The following is a 14237-nucleotide window of genomic DNA, read 5'->3' on the forward strand; positions in this document are numbered from 1 at the left end:
CCCGTTCCTGCCAGCCATACGCCTCATGCCAGCTGTGGTCACCCCCTTGTGTCCAGGGCTCATCCATGGCTGGCCACTGTCTTCCCCAGAATCGCGTCCCATAAGCTCTCAGGGAAGCGGTGGCCCAGCCAATCTGCTGAACTCGCTTCTGGAAGCTTTTGTCTACCCGATGCAATGGTGTGCTCACCTTAAAACAGCTAGCTTTGTGCTTGCTGCTCAGGATTTTGGTATTAAAAACATATTAGTTAAGGATACCTACATAGGTGGGAAAATAAGAGACAAAAGCAATGACTAGAGTAAACCCCAATTCAGGTGAGCGGTTTTGTCTGGGTCGAATGTGTGTGGGAGGGGTGTCATCTCCAGGAGCAGCTCGGAGGTGATGTCTGAAACCCGGGCAATGTTCTGCTTCTTAATCTAGGAAGTAGCTTTGTGAGTGCTCTATTTAATATCTTTAAATTATAAATGTAATACATTTCACAGTAAAAATGAACTTGAAAAGGCATAAATGAGCACTGCGGAGTGGTCCAAAAGGCCCTTCTGTAAGTCAAGGATATGAGTTTAATAGAAGGAATTTATGACTATTGGGCAGAATCCTTTTGTTGGTTTTTCTTCACTTCCTAGTGCACAGCTCGATTCTGGGATAGATAGTTGAGCTACGGAACATCAACCAGTTTTAGAAAAGGGGACACAGGGAATGTTACTATTTAAAGGAGACTGGTGTGTGCCACCTTCTCCACATGTCAGACCCAGGAGGGCGGCTTTGAGCATCAGTTCAAGAAACAGAAATGCCCGGCGTGGGCTGCTGCCTTGTCACGCTTCTCTTATGATGGGCAGAGCCTGAAGTGGCCACAGGTGCTCACTGGGGTGATGTAGTTTAGAATCTGGGGCATGCGTGGAGAACTCTAAGTCCAACCTGCAGGCAGAGTGTATGGGAAGAAAGACCCTGAGAGCCGCCCTGCTCCACAAAGGCCCAACCCAGGTGATGCCATGGATCATGACTGTACGTGTCGGAATCCACAGAAGGAGACCTGATCAATACGTTGTCAGAAAAGTCCTTTGGCTGCATATTTTTTTTCTCCAGTACCCTAATGATATTCTATTTCCTGGGAGTTTTAACTCTTTCAAGTTGCAAGTGGAACATCTGACTTATACAGGATCGCTCACATAAGAATTTATATTAAACCAGCTAGAAATAGACAGATGATAGGTACACAGATAACGGATATATAGATAGATGAAAAGATTGATTGGTTGATCTCTATGAATCTATAAATAAATACATCAATTTAAAGAATTTAACACCAGGATAGATCTATTAATATGTTGCCTGACAGATTGAAACTACATCACTGGTAACTAATTTAGTTTTAGATTCTTTAAGAGAGCTTCTAATAAAAAGCCAGCAATGTATAAAGAAATGACTATTTTAGGACTTTTTCTGCCTGTAATATTTTATACTTAAACAGAATTGATGATTTTTAAAATAAAAATTTAGAAGGATTTTCTGCATAATTTAGCAAAGCCAAGTTTACAACATGTGGACAAATCTCTCCAAATGACAAGGGCTAATAAGAAGTTCCACTTTTTAGCACTTGCTATGTACCCAACACTGGGACCCAGTAGGCACCTTACCTGCATTTCGTTTATCTGTTTGTAAGGCCACAGAAAGCTGGGCTCATCCTCTTGGTGAGTCAGGAAATGGACAGCTGTTGGGGTGACGCACCTGTGCTTTGGGAGACCTTCTCGCCCCCATGTTCTTGTTCTCCCCTCTATATTGCACAGCCTGGTTGTGCCCACACAGTGTGCCCTCATTGGCTGGAACACCAGAGACTCGGGGACAGAGGGGCTGGGACAAATTGCAGACATCCGAGAAACTCTTGAGAGAGGTTGGTGTTACTATCTGAGCCAGGTAGTCATGAGTTCACTTCCTTTTTGTATATAAGACATTTCACAGAATATAGCAAGAATCTTCTAACAGTGGTCATTATCCCACCTTTTCTGCCCCAACACCCAGGAAGGTTAGGTCGCGTCCCCACTGGCAGTACTGGCTCTCCCCGGGGGGTCACTGCCTTTGGGTGGTATCAGCTTGGGGTGGGGGACAACTGGTGAAGTCGCTGCCTCATTTGAAACAAGTAACTGTTGGAAATTTATGGAGTATTCCAAAAGAAAAGAAGTTTAAGAAAATCAGAGTACAAAATGGGAGGTGAAAAGAAAGTCTGTCTTTCCTCCCAATTTCCCGGTCCTGTGTTGCCCTCTCCTGAGGCAGCACGGCTTCCCTGTCTTCTGGGTCCTTCTGAGATCTTCCGAGCACACAAGCGTTTACTGGGGAAACGCACCTGACTCCCTGCCCCGCATTTTGCTTTGTTCACTAAAGAATGTACCTGACAAATTATTCCACATCTATATGAAAGCCTCTGCATCGTCCTTCTTACCTGCCGCAGAGCCTGGACTTACTGTAAGTCACCTAACTGGCCTCCTATTGAAGGACACACGGTGGTCTCCAGGCTTTCGATATTGCAGTGTGGAGACAAGCGACACACCATGCTCATCTGCAAATCCACGCATGGTAGAGCTATGCACAGGGACCTGATGAACTGCTTCCCACCTCTGTCCTTGCCATAGCACGTACCTTGGCATCTGTGTTTCTGCAATAGCGGTGATAACTCACACCTCTTAAAAGCTGACTATTGCTCAGGTACTGTGCTAAACACTTTGCACAGAGTATTATTTTATTATGTCATCACCTCGATTTTAATATTGATATTTAGATAAATAATATAAATATGTTACATAAAATATACTTATGTGAATTACATAAATTATATATATGAATTTATTACAGAAAACTATGTTATATAATAAATAGATAATATTTAATATCTAGGTAATCCTCACCTAGATTTTATAGACGAGGCTGGATAGTTTAAACACGGTGGAGGTGGAATTTGAACCCAACTACTCTGAACCCAGAATCAAGGTACCAAATTGCCCACTGTGTTGCTCACTGTAAAGAATATTGTATGAGTTCCTAAGAACTCCACTGAGCACAGTGGCTTTAGAACCAAATATTAATATTATACATGATAGCATTGTGCACATGGAGCTCCTAACTGAGCTTTGGGGAAAATCTCACCAGGAATGAGGATCACGCACTGAAAGTTTCGAGAGCACGTGGCCCTTGGGTACTGATTGCTTGAGTCCCCCAGGTCGTGCCGTAGCCCCATCAGCCTGTCCCCAGAAGAGCGCCGTGTGCTGTAGAAGTCGTACGTTAGCTTGGACTCAGCAGATATTCTGAGCACAACTCTCGTTTTATTTTTAGTAGACACAAAAGTATTCCCTGGAAGCAGCAAGGAGCAAGGAGGAGCGCGGGTGACCCTGTCTGCTCCCCCAGTGGAACAGAAGCCCACTAAACACTTCCTTCCCGATGGGGACAGTTCTCCAGGCGATGACTGTCAGTCTAGTGACCTTTCTGAGCCCACAGAGAGACGACATCAAAGCTTCCTGAAACCCAGAATCCCTTTTCTTGGGTTTCTTCGCCCCGTACGAGACGTACGCATGTCTCCACAGGAAGACGAGGGTGCTCAGATAGACAGACAGCTCCCCACAGGTGAGGAGCGAGGTGGCGGGTTGAGATCATTCTTGCTGGATATTCCTGCGGAAAACGGTGCCGTGTCTTCCTGGGCCTGGATCACACAAGCTCGCCTGACCGAGCTGCCCTTTCTCCAGCTGGAGGCAGGCGGTGGCAGAACCGGCGGGTTTAGATGGGGGGCAAGTCCCACCTCCAGAAGGCAGCCCTGTGTGGGTCAGTGACTCCCAGTCCTCCTGTGTGCACGGCCACTACCGCCCAGACCAAGAGGAAGTCCCTCCCCACGCCACTCCCAGGCACACGGCAGGTTCCTCGGCTCAGCTAGGGGGGTTTGGGGTGCAAGTGTGGCTGCTCCAAGAGCAGCAGGTCCACCGGGCTGCCTGAGGCCCCCCTGACTGACAGCAGGGACAGTGGCTGAGGCGTGCAGCCGCTACATGTGCCCCAGTTAGCAGGCACAACACGCACCCACGAGATAGGTCCCAAATAGCCTCTCACAGAGGAGGGAAATAAGAATTGGAACCCAGTTGTCGTCTCTCGGGGGGCCAAGCTGCTGACCACTGCTAGGAATGCAGTGAACAGTGATATACCAAAGAACACGAGAATAAAGGAGAAAAATGATCTGTGGTCCCAATTATATCAGTGGGAAAATTTGGATTTCTTATCACTCTTAAGATTTCTCAAATCATTGTGGGAAACAACAGGAAGAAAGGTACCAGATTATATAGCTTTGGGTAGTAAAAGTTAAATTGGTTATGGTAATTGATAAAGATAATTACACTGGGAGCCATGTGAATCCCTAGCTCTTCATTCGTTAGTCCATCGGAGAAGCACTTATTAAACACCTACTGTGTGTCAGATGCTGTGCTCGGTGCTTCCTGCCCTCCAAGCTCCCAGTCGGTGTGGGAGACAGCTGCAATGTGGCCGTGTCTGTCTGGGCTGTTGGGAAGCCGGGACAGGGTCTGAGCTGAGGCGTCTTCCCCAAGGAAGTGATTTTGAGCGGGAACTTGAAAGTATATTAGACGTTTAAAATTCAGACCCAGGACAAAGAGCATCGCAGGGGGAGGAAAAGGCGCACAAGGCAAAGTCAGTGGAAGAACGTGGTTGACTGGGGACCTGGCGAGGGTCTGGGGCCGGGGTGCAGCGGGGTGGGGGTGATGTGAGTCTGCAGGGGTCACGTGGGTCAGGTTGGAAGTCCTTGCTGAACCCACTAATGGGGTTTGGACTGAAGGCAGAGCCAGGCCTTTGAAGGGGAAGAGACGTAATTAGATTTGCTCTGGAGGAAACTGTCTCATGAGCAGCGTGGAGGGCAGATGGGAGAGGGGCCAGCCAGGGGCTGAGACCCAGCCAGAGGGTGATGTCACTGTGCGAGGGGGTGGGGGCACAGTCACAGCGACTTCCAGGATCCAAGGGACAGGTTTTTTCTGAGCAGAGAAGATGAGATGTTAGGCTGGCCCTTGGGTTGCTGGTTGTGCTGGGGGAGAGGCTGTGGGGAAGGATGCACAGAAACCGTGGCTTCCCGGGGCACAGGGTGAGCCAGAGAGACATTCCCAAGCAGCAGTGGAAGCCATGCGGCAGAGGCGGACTTAGCTCTGCAGGAGGGGCTGGGGGCTGGCGGTTAGGCCTGAAGGGAAGCGGGGCCACAGGGAAACCCTCCAGATGGAACAAGAGCAAATGTTTGGGAAAATGAAGGAGCAGGACTTGAGGCCCTCTAGGCAGTGTGGTGTTGGCAGAGACTCCCAGGTGACAGCTGGGGGAGGGCCACCCACCATGAACGTCCGTGCAACGTGTGGCTGGCTTGGGCTTGCAGGTAGTAAGGACCGTGGTAGATTCTGAGTAGAGATTGCATAGCTAGTCTAGGCCTGAGAGGATCCAGGCATCAAAGGGGACAGTTACTGCAGGGGGTTCAGATATAAGAGTCACGGGAGATGCATCCCGTGGCCAGGTGAGTCCCTGATGGTCACCTCTTCACTCCCAGCAGAAAAGCTCCCTTTGGGCACCTAGCTTGGTGCCATGGAGAGGTGCAGGGTAGCTGTGACATGGTCCAGCCCTGGAGGGAGTCACAGGCTTGTGGGGTTAAGACATCATCTTCCAACCCCACATGGGTCCCGCCTTGGAAGGGGAAGGAGGCTTTTTGAAGGTGTGCGCTCAGCCTGGAGGTAGGGGGTCACCGGGCTTTGTGGAGATACCAGAGCAGGTGGGGCGAGGAGGGAGGAAGTGGCTGTCAGGTTCAGCACTGGAGTGGTTTGGGGAGGCTGTGGGGTGGGGCAGGTGCAGTGGGTGAGAAGGGGGCTCAGACAGGGTGGTGGCCTCAGGGTAGACTGAAGGAAGTTGTGTTCCAGGCTGAGACATTGGCCAGTAAGTGGCCAGCGATTGATGCTGTTGAATCAATTCATTTCCTGACCTTGTCCACCAAGGAACATCAAAATGGCCCCAGGAAGAAGCCAAACCCAGCGTAGAGAGAGAAGTCATTCTGATTACTTATGCAGAGCCAGTGGTAGACTCTGGCAAATGAAGGGGAGGGATAAATAATTGAATACCAGTCCTCCCTCCTTATGTCATTAGTGTAGCAGACACAGCATAGATTGATACACTGTCCCCAAATAACTGAACTGTAATAATTGTACAGGACACACTTAATATGAGGCACAGAATAGCAAAGTTTCCTTTTGCTGTGAGCAAAGGCACTGGAAACATCCATGGGCTACCGCAGTGGCATAATTAGCCCGTGAGAAGCCTGCTTGAATGTGAACATCCCTCCCTGTGACTAGGGCAACCGTGAGGGTCTGTGATGGGGCGTGATCTTGTCGGCTTAACGAGGCCCATTAACAATCCGCTGGCGTTTCCATTTTCAAAATTGTCTTCTGTGTCTAATGGTGTTGAGGAACCAGGTGAAAAAATCACTCGGTGCCCTCTAAATGGGATTCTAAATCTTCTCTCCTAGGAGACTACACCTGCTGTGACTTGGTGGTAAAAATAAAGGAGTGTAAGAAGAGTGAGGACCCCACCATGCCCGAGCCCTCGCCAGCGCCCCCCGAGGGGCCAGAGAGCCCCGCCCCGTGTGAAGACCGCTCTGAGCCTCGGCAAACGCCCGCAAACTCCTTGACCTTGCAGGTGAGGCCTCCTGCGCGTCCCAGGGGGATTCCCACCCAGGGAGACCCTTCCTGGGGCGTCGGTGGGCGACCTCACTTCTGCCTCTGAGGCTGGAAACCTGACTCCCCCTGTCGGTGGCTGTGTGACTCCGGGCAGGTCCCCGGAACTTTCTGTTTCACTGTCTGAGTGATGGAGATGATGGCACTGAGCCCTCCAGAATGGAAGGAAATACTATCAGTAGTGACAGCAATCACAGCAGTGACAGATGCCCAGATGGCACCCAGGTCACCTCACAGACACCAGTGCCTTCAATCCTCACGAGACCCCGGGAGGCAGAGGCCCCTGTAAACCCACCCCATCTTCAGATGAGGACGTCGAGCCTGGGAAAGATTAAGGAAGTTGCCCAAAGTCACGCAGCCGTAAATGGGAGGACATGAGAGTTTCCATTTGCTGTCTTTTCTGATTGTAAAAGTAATATAGACACATTTTTTGAAGTTCAGAACATGCAGAGATATAAAACTTCAGAGGGCAAACAAGCTGAGAGGAAGCCCCTGCTGACGGTGTATAGTCAGCCACACCTTCCCTGTAAGCACTTAATGCGGTTGCAAACCTCCCTGCAGTTGTGGAGATGGCACCATCACCGGCCCCTCGGTGGGACCTGGGTGAGACATTCGTGGGGACCCCAAAGCAATCTAAGCGTCCAGGGCTGTCTGTCCTTGGGCAGGTGGGCCATCGAGGCAGCAGCCACATCTGGCCCAATAGGCTGTTCCCAGGGGCCGTCTCTCCAGGCCTGGAACTCTCCTGAAGCTTCGGCACACCCTGTGACTTGTGCGTTGTGGTGCCCGGTACCTGGCGGCTGGTGCTGGCCAAGAGGACTCCTTTCCCAGTACGGCTGCCAGGGCCACATGCGTGACACGCACAGAGCCCAGGCTGCCCTCCCCCTGGGAACCCTGAGCTCCCAGGGCTGGGAGCGAAATGGGGCAAAGGAACGTTTCAGGCATGGCAGTACACCTGGTGAGCCTTTGCTGAGCACCTACTACGTGCAAGGCTCGGGCCAGTAGCTGTGAGTGATGCGTTGCCACTGTGACATGGGTGCTTTCCAGAGCTCACAGCCTAGCACGGAGGTAAACATGTGTGGATCACTCTTGCTCGAGGCCGTTAGTGAAGCATTGGGCTGCTTGGGCTGAACAGGGAGCTGCAGCAGGCTTTTGGGGGAGACAGGATGAGCCAATGGGTATGACTGTGGGTGGGACTCTAGGCAAGGGGACAATTTGAGCAGAGGCACTCAAGGAACAGCAAGTTAAGACAATGAAAGGCAATGTGGGAAAAGCACAGCACTCCCAAACTACCCCAAGCAAAGAATACCCGCCTTCCTGAATCCGCGTGCGATTCCTGGAGACGATGAACACACGGAGCAGCGGGCCCGGTGTCTGGCACAGAGCCAGGGGCAGGGAGTCTTGCTTAGTAGGCCTGTGGGGGTGGCGTAGGGCGTGCAGGCAGAGAGATGAGGCTGAAGTGAGAAACGGGGACTTCAGACCTGCTTTGTGGAGCTCCCAGAGCCATTCTGCATAGGCCAAGATTTGCTCCCGGGAATTTCTACCCAAAAGGAGTTGTTTCCTTTAGCCACAGTTATGGTTTCTCCTGAAAAGGCACATTTTTCACAGTGGGTGGATAATCTGTGTCTGTGCCCCTTAAGGCTTCCAGTCGTCAACAGACTCGAGTGACTCATCGCGCCCCAATCCTTCCCCATCGTGTCTTTGGAACATGGACTGTGGGGCTCTCGATCTTGGTCCTTCGGGAACGAATGACTTGATGGGGTAGAAGGACAAAGGGGCAGATGTTCCCTTTGCACTCTAAGTTTCGACGCTGGTTACTGGTTGATCCTGCCCAGTGGAGCCCTTGGTGCTGGCCAGGACTGACCGCCAGGACCTGTGTCACTGGCTTCTCTGTCACCATCTTTAGACAGGTTGTGGAAGACAATCGTGACATGCTTTTGCACTGTGGCTTTGGTCTCTGAGTGTTGCGCTTTCAAGTGGCTTCTTGGCCAAATCGGACGGATGTGCTGCCTTTCTGTGTCACTTCTCTTAAAAGTAAAATATTTCCTTTGCTCCAATCAGGAAGCGCTGGAAGTTCGTAAACCTCAGTTCATTTCTCGCTCGCAAGAACGGCTGAAGAAGCTGGAACACATGGCACAGCAGAGACAGGCACAGCGGAAGGAGAACCCGGGGCAGAAGCAGAGCCTCCTTCCCGTCCGCGCCAACAAGAAGCAGTTCACCGTCCCCCACCCTCTTAGTGGTAAGCGGCGGGTGGCCGGGGTGGGAGGGTTCTTGGGACTGGAGCCTTCACCTGGGGACGATCGTTCCAGATGCTGCCACTGACTCACACCGAACCCAGGTGGGGCCTGAGTGGCTGACCCTCAGCGTCATAAAGCCTGTCCTGGGAGCCAGCCCCTGGGAGAGATGACACATGGGCACCGAGCTCAGCAGAAACAACTTGGGACACAAATTTACCATCACGGCTGGGAAAGAAGCCACACACTGTAGCAGCCAGGGTAGCAAGTTCAAATTCTTGGCTCCTAACAGATATTTGCAAGAGGTCCCCTTTGCCCTTTATAGATTGCAAAACAGATCTCAGGGTGAGAGGTTGACTCCAGCTTGTCTGCATCAACATTCGTCATCTCGAAACCCCTTTCCTGCTGCGCACTCGGAGCGGATGGCCGGCTTCCCAGCACCGCGGGGCCAGTGTCAAGCTGACCCCGGGAGGCAGGGCACTCATTCACTCACTGGAGAAGGAGTTATCAGGAACCTTCTCCGGATACCGTGCTGGGAGCTGGGAGTAACAACGTGAGCAAGACTGACCTCACTCCTTTCTTCACAGAGCCTATAAACAGGCTATTAAACCAGCAAGAATAACAAAAAGAGACAAAGGCAAGGATCAGGGACATCTGAGCACATTCTTGTGGCCTGCCAACTCAAATCTTAAAATCTGGAGGCCTGGAGAAACCTCAGTTTTATTCCTTTAGATGTAGGAATGAGATCTTTCTTCCTTAGGAAAATGTTTTGGTCCCTAGGAGGTGAAATCATGAGTGTAGTTCTGAATAAAAGTCTCCTGGGGAAATAACTGTATTCGGTAAAGTGCAGCTCAGCAAACATCACCAAGATCTTATAAGGAGGCCTGAGGGACGGGAGAAAGGGTGTCGTAGTAGAATTCCTCTTGACCTCCCTGGCCCACCGGCAGGCTAAGTCTCCTTCCGCCCACCAGAGCACTGCTGGCAGAGTTGTCTAAAGGCCTTGGTGAAAGGTGAACTTGAACACATCCTTCTCATGGCTAAGGATGCGGCAAAACACCTGCTGCCCCTCCCTCATGACACCTTCCAGTATGCTAATCTAAGGAAATCAGCAAAATGGATGTGCAAAGAAATTCCCCCATGGAAAAATGTGTCTCTAACCAGTGTTTCAAGCCCTGCAGCAGATACAGGCTCGGTTTGAGTGTGTTTTCCAGAAAGCTGTTCAGTCTCTGGCCCAGCAAACAGCCACCCGGGTTCAGGCACAGACATCTCGAGGTGCTGTGAAGACCAAATGCCGGCCACACTGGGTCCTCCAGGGCTGTTGATGGCCACACTTGCCCAGGCGGGGCTGGGTGCTGGAGCCAGGCTGTACTGAAGATGCTGCCTGAGCAAGTGGTCAGGCTACCAGTCTGTCACCAACAAGTAGAGGATGGCACCACTTTAGAGCTCAAGATAATGCATGTACATAGCCGAAGGGGCATCTGAGGGGCTTCTTTTTCAGCCTAGTCCCTTCCCTTTGAGTGGGAAGACACGGAGACCCAGAGGCATGAGGGGACTTGCCAGGTGTGGTGCTGCACCGGGTCCCCTCTCCTGCACCAGCACCTCCCAGCTGTGCACTGCCGGTCACCAGCGATCAGAGTCCCGTCATTCCAGGCACAGAGGTGATGTGGCCTTGGACGTCCGTGTTGGTTTCCTGGGGCTGCTATAAGAATTTACCACAAACAAGGTGGCTGAAAAGAACAGAAACTCACTGTCTTACTGCTCTGGAGACCAGAAGTCAAAATGAAGGGTTGGTTCCTTCTGGAGGCTCCGAGGCAAACCCTGTGCCTCTCTCCCAGCTTCTGGGGGCTTCTGGCAAGCCTTGGTATGCCGAGGGTCGTGGACTCAGTGCTGCAGTCTCTGCCTCGGTCCTCATGTGGCTTCCTTGCCTGGGTCTGTGTCTCTGTGTCCCGAGTTCCTCTTCTCGTGAAAACACTAGTCCTTGGACTAGGGCTTGCCCTAACCCAGTGTGACCTCATGTTAATTGCATCTGCAAAGACCCTATGTCCAAATAGGGTCGCATTCACAGTTATGGGGGCTTAGGACTTAAACATATCTACTCACTACATCATCCAACAGTGGTGTTTGCCCAAAACAAACATTCTTACAAGTCTGCATTCCTTTAAATGAAAAGCTTAAAATCATACACAATAAAAGGCGACCAGGCCCAGTCCATAATTTTAAATAACCAAGACACCTTTTTACTCCCCAATTTCCGACAGTCCTGGCGACTGGCATGCTGTCAGTGGGACTTGGCCGGCACGGCTCTGACAGCGTTCTGACCTGTCCCTGCAGTATTTATGTGTTGATGAGAGCTTTACTTTCGTGTTTATTTGTGTTAGGTCAGTGAGATCAGACAACCTCTGAAACCAGAGCCTCGGGTGAGCTTGGGCAAGTGAGAGGGAATGTTTAAGGCCCCATTAAACAAGTCTACAGTACACATCTTGTCTTCAGCCTGTCTGTTGGCAAGATGATAAAAGCGAAATGCAGATGTTTTTCTTACATGTTAAATTAGTTAATAAATCATATGCGTGAGCGAGCTCTGGCTACGGCGTCGAGGCGTCTGGTAAAGAGAAGACTCGCATTTGCTTTCGGTGCTGGGGTGGCTGCCTGGGATTGGGGCTCGCCAAGCAGTCTTGGTGCAGGGACAGACCTGAGAGGTTCAGGTGGCAGCTCTGGCGGCTGACGATGCTGCAGAAGTGAGTGCCCGGACTTGGCAGAAGCAATTACAGCGAGGACCAGGGACCAGTGATGCTTCATGGAATCCGAGCAGCCATGAGGCTCGGGGCAGAGTGACACGTGTATTAATTAGGGTTAGGTACATTGTTTGGAGGCAGGAAAATTTTCACAAACAACTGGAGACTCCAGAGGGACCAGGGAGTAGCATTATAAAGGTCCTGGCTATACTGTCTAGCGTATCTTTACTATCTTGTCACCTGTAGTTTGAACCCTTGAAGCCAGTAAACACAATGCTGAAGTCCCCTTCCCCTCCCAGGAGCCACCTGGCCCACCTTCACACGGCTGTAGCAGTGACAGAAGGAACTTCTTTGACCATCTCGAAAGCTTGTTTGAGAACCCACTCTGGGCACACTCTGTGGTCTCTCCACCTTGCAGGGAAGCAGGCAGGTGCAGAGGCAATGACTGTGGGATTGCTTAGTGCTGTGAAAGGGGTTTGCCTGGGTTGCCATGGAAACCCACAGACGGTGGACTTGCTCCCATTCTGGGGACATGGAAGTTTCCTGGTGGGGGAGACCTGAGGATTGGTCTGTGTGTGTAGGATGAGTAGAAACTAGGTAGGGGAATTGCGACACAGGGTTGGGTGAGAGGGAAAGCAGTGGTGAGAGGTTGCTGGGATGCGCAGTTTCAGCTATGACTGGACCGTAGGAGCGGGGGTGGGACAGGGTGGTGGAGGGGCCAGAGAGGAGCCCAAGGCAAGATGAACCGTTTTTGTTGCTACTAAGTGGAACTTGCTCTGGGGTCAAAGCTGAGGCTGGGAGCCATGTGGTGTAGCTCCAGGCAAGATGCAGCAAGGCTGGCCGGAGGGCAGAGGTGCACAGAGGGGAAGGATGCCACAGGTTCTTAGGAAGAAGGAGCAGAGGAGAGTGGCAACTGTCATGCTGTGGAGGAGAAAAGCTGAGACCCAGGGAAGCCGAGGGAAGATGGCAGGAGGCCGGGCTTGGCCGTCAGTCTCTGACATTTACCCACACTGTGATCTGAGGCCTCTCTCTTCCTCCCAAATCAAGGCTCTGCCTGTTCAGTCCCCCAGAGTGGCCTGGGAGCTATAAGCGAGGCTTCCCTGTCATTAATGCGGAGCTCCTGGGGTCCCAGGTGGATCAGTTCAGGCTCAAAGGCCGACTGTGACCAGGAATTAGAGTGTTTAAGACCTTGCCATAGCTTCTACCTTACCGGATGAATCCAGAGCAGGATGGGCTAGAAGCTTGGTACAGCACCTGTAGGACACAGTGGATACAGCAGCGGCAAGTTGTAGGAGATACAGCACCTGCAGATTGTAGGGGACACAGAACTTGCAGGTAGTAGGGGACACAGCACCTGCAGGTATAGTAGTGGGTGCAGTACCTGCAGGTCGTGGGCTCTCCTTCAGTTGCAACTTTTACCATCCACTATTAACACACCGGTGGCTTCCACAGTGCACTGAATCTTCTGGAACCTGGCCCTGGCTGCCACCCGCTGGGCTGCAGGCCCTGCTTCCGAGCCTCGGTGGCTACCACTCCCACCCTAAAACCCGGACCCCCTCAACCTAATGCTGCCCACCTCCATCCTTCTCAGTTGGTTTCATTTACTGTCCTTCCTAACTCCAGAACATTCCTGATCAGGGTCCCCAAACCGCCCAATAGAAGCCATATCTGCCCCTCCTCCTCTCTGCCTGGCACAATCCTGCCTAACCTCAGAAGCCCCTCTCAAGTCCAGCCTCGTCATTAAACCCTCTCCCCCAGGCCGTCTCCTCTGCTTCCTGCAATGCACCCGCCGGGCTGCATGGTGCCTTTCACTTTCCACTGAGCACTTTGCTGTGAGTCGCCGCTGCTGCCTGTACTCAGTGCTGAAGCCAACTCGGAAAGCCTGACAGTGCTCACGTCAGGGTCCTCGCTTCTGTTCTCCGCTCGTTCCCCCTCGCCTGTGGCGGTCCTCTTCTGTGGCTCTCCAAGGCCGTCCCCTCAATCTTGAATGTGTCGAAAACCCAACAGGAGCAGCCTCTTCTTCCGCATAACCCTCCCTGACTCCCATCCCTGCCCCCTGCCCCCACTGGAGCACTTGTGGCTCTTGCGTCTCTCTAGATCACCTTCTTCGCTTTGCATCATGTCACATGGGTGTGATGGCACCTTCTTCACTTGGGAGTACAGGCGTGTGGGTGTGAAGGGGAAATCTCCCTAGATTGTACGTGCTGGCGGGCACACACCACGCCAGGCACCCTGGGTCTAGCTGCGTCCAGCACGCCAAACCGAGTTAATCTGAACTGCATTGTGCAGACTTCCCAGGGTGAGCCAAGTCAGAGCCATTCACATCAGGGACTGCTAGAGGAACGGAATTCTCCAGAAGGCACTGCAGAATTCCTTCTTTAAAAAATCTGCCTTCGCTGATGATTCTGGGCTGGAGCAAGTATTAAAATTAATTTGCATTCCCAGAGCATCTCACTGAAGACGTGGCCCAGCAGATAGCAGGCGGCAGCGGAAGTCGTCTTAGTGATGCAGTGCGCTGGCTGTGCAGCCAGCCGGGCAC

The 14237-nt window shown here is 51.9% G+C and overlaps 1 protein-coding gene across 3 annotated transcripts in view; it reads left to right on the top strand.

The window, feature by feature from the left end:
- The window catches only part of C14H10orf90 (chromosome 14 C10orf90 homolog), a 192514-nt gene that overhangs the window by 157960 nt on the left and 20317 nt on the right, over nt 1–14237 (top strand). For 2 of the 3 annotated variants that reach the window (XM_045567777.1, XM_045567779.1), the window contains 3 exons: nt 3320–3607; nt 6528–6697; nt 8794–8971. In XM_045567777.1, the coding sequence (XP_045423733.1) occupies nt 3320–3607; nt 6528–6697; nt 8794–8971 (636 nt within the window). The remainder of the gene's footprint in view (nt 1–3319; nt 3608–6527; nt 6698–8793; nt 8972–14237) is intronic. The other variant, XM_045567778.1, reaches the window with a different exon arrangement.

This window comes from Lemur catta, chromosome 14, assembly GCF_020740605.2.
Source record: "Lemur catta isolate mLemCat1 chromosome 14, mLemCat1.pri, whole genome shotgun sequence".
Taxonomy (NCBI): Eukaryota; Metazoa; Chordata; class Mammalia; order Primates; family Lemuridae; genus Lemur; species Lemur catta.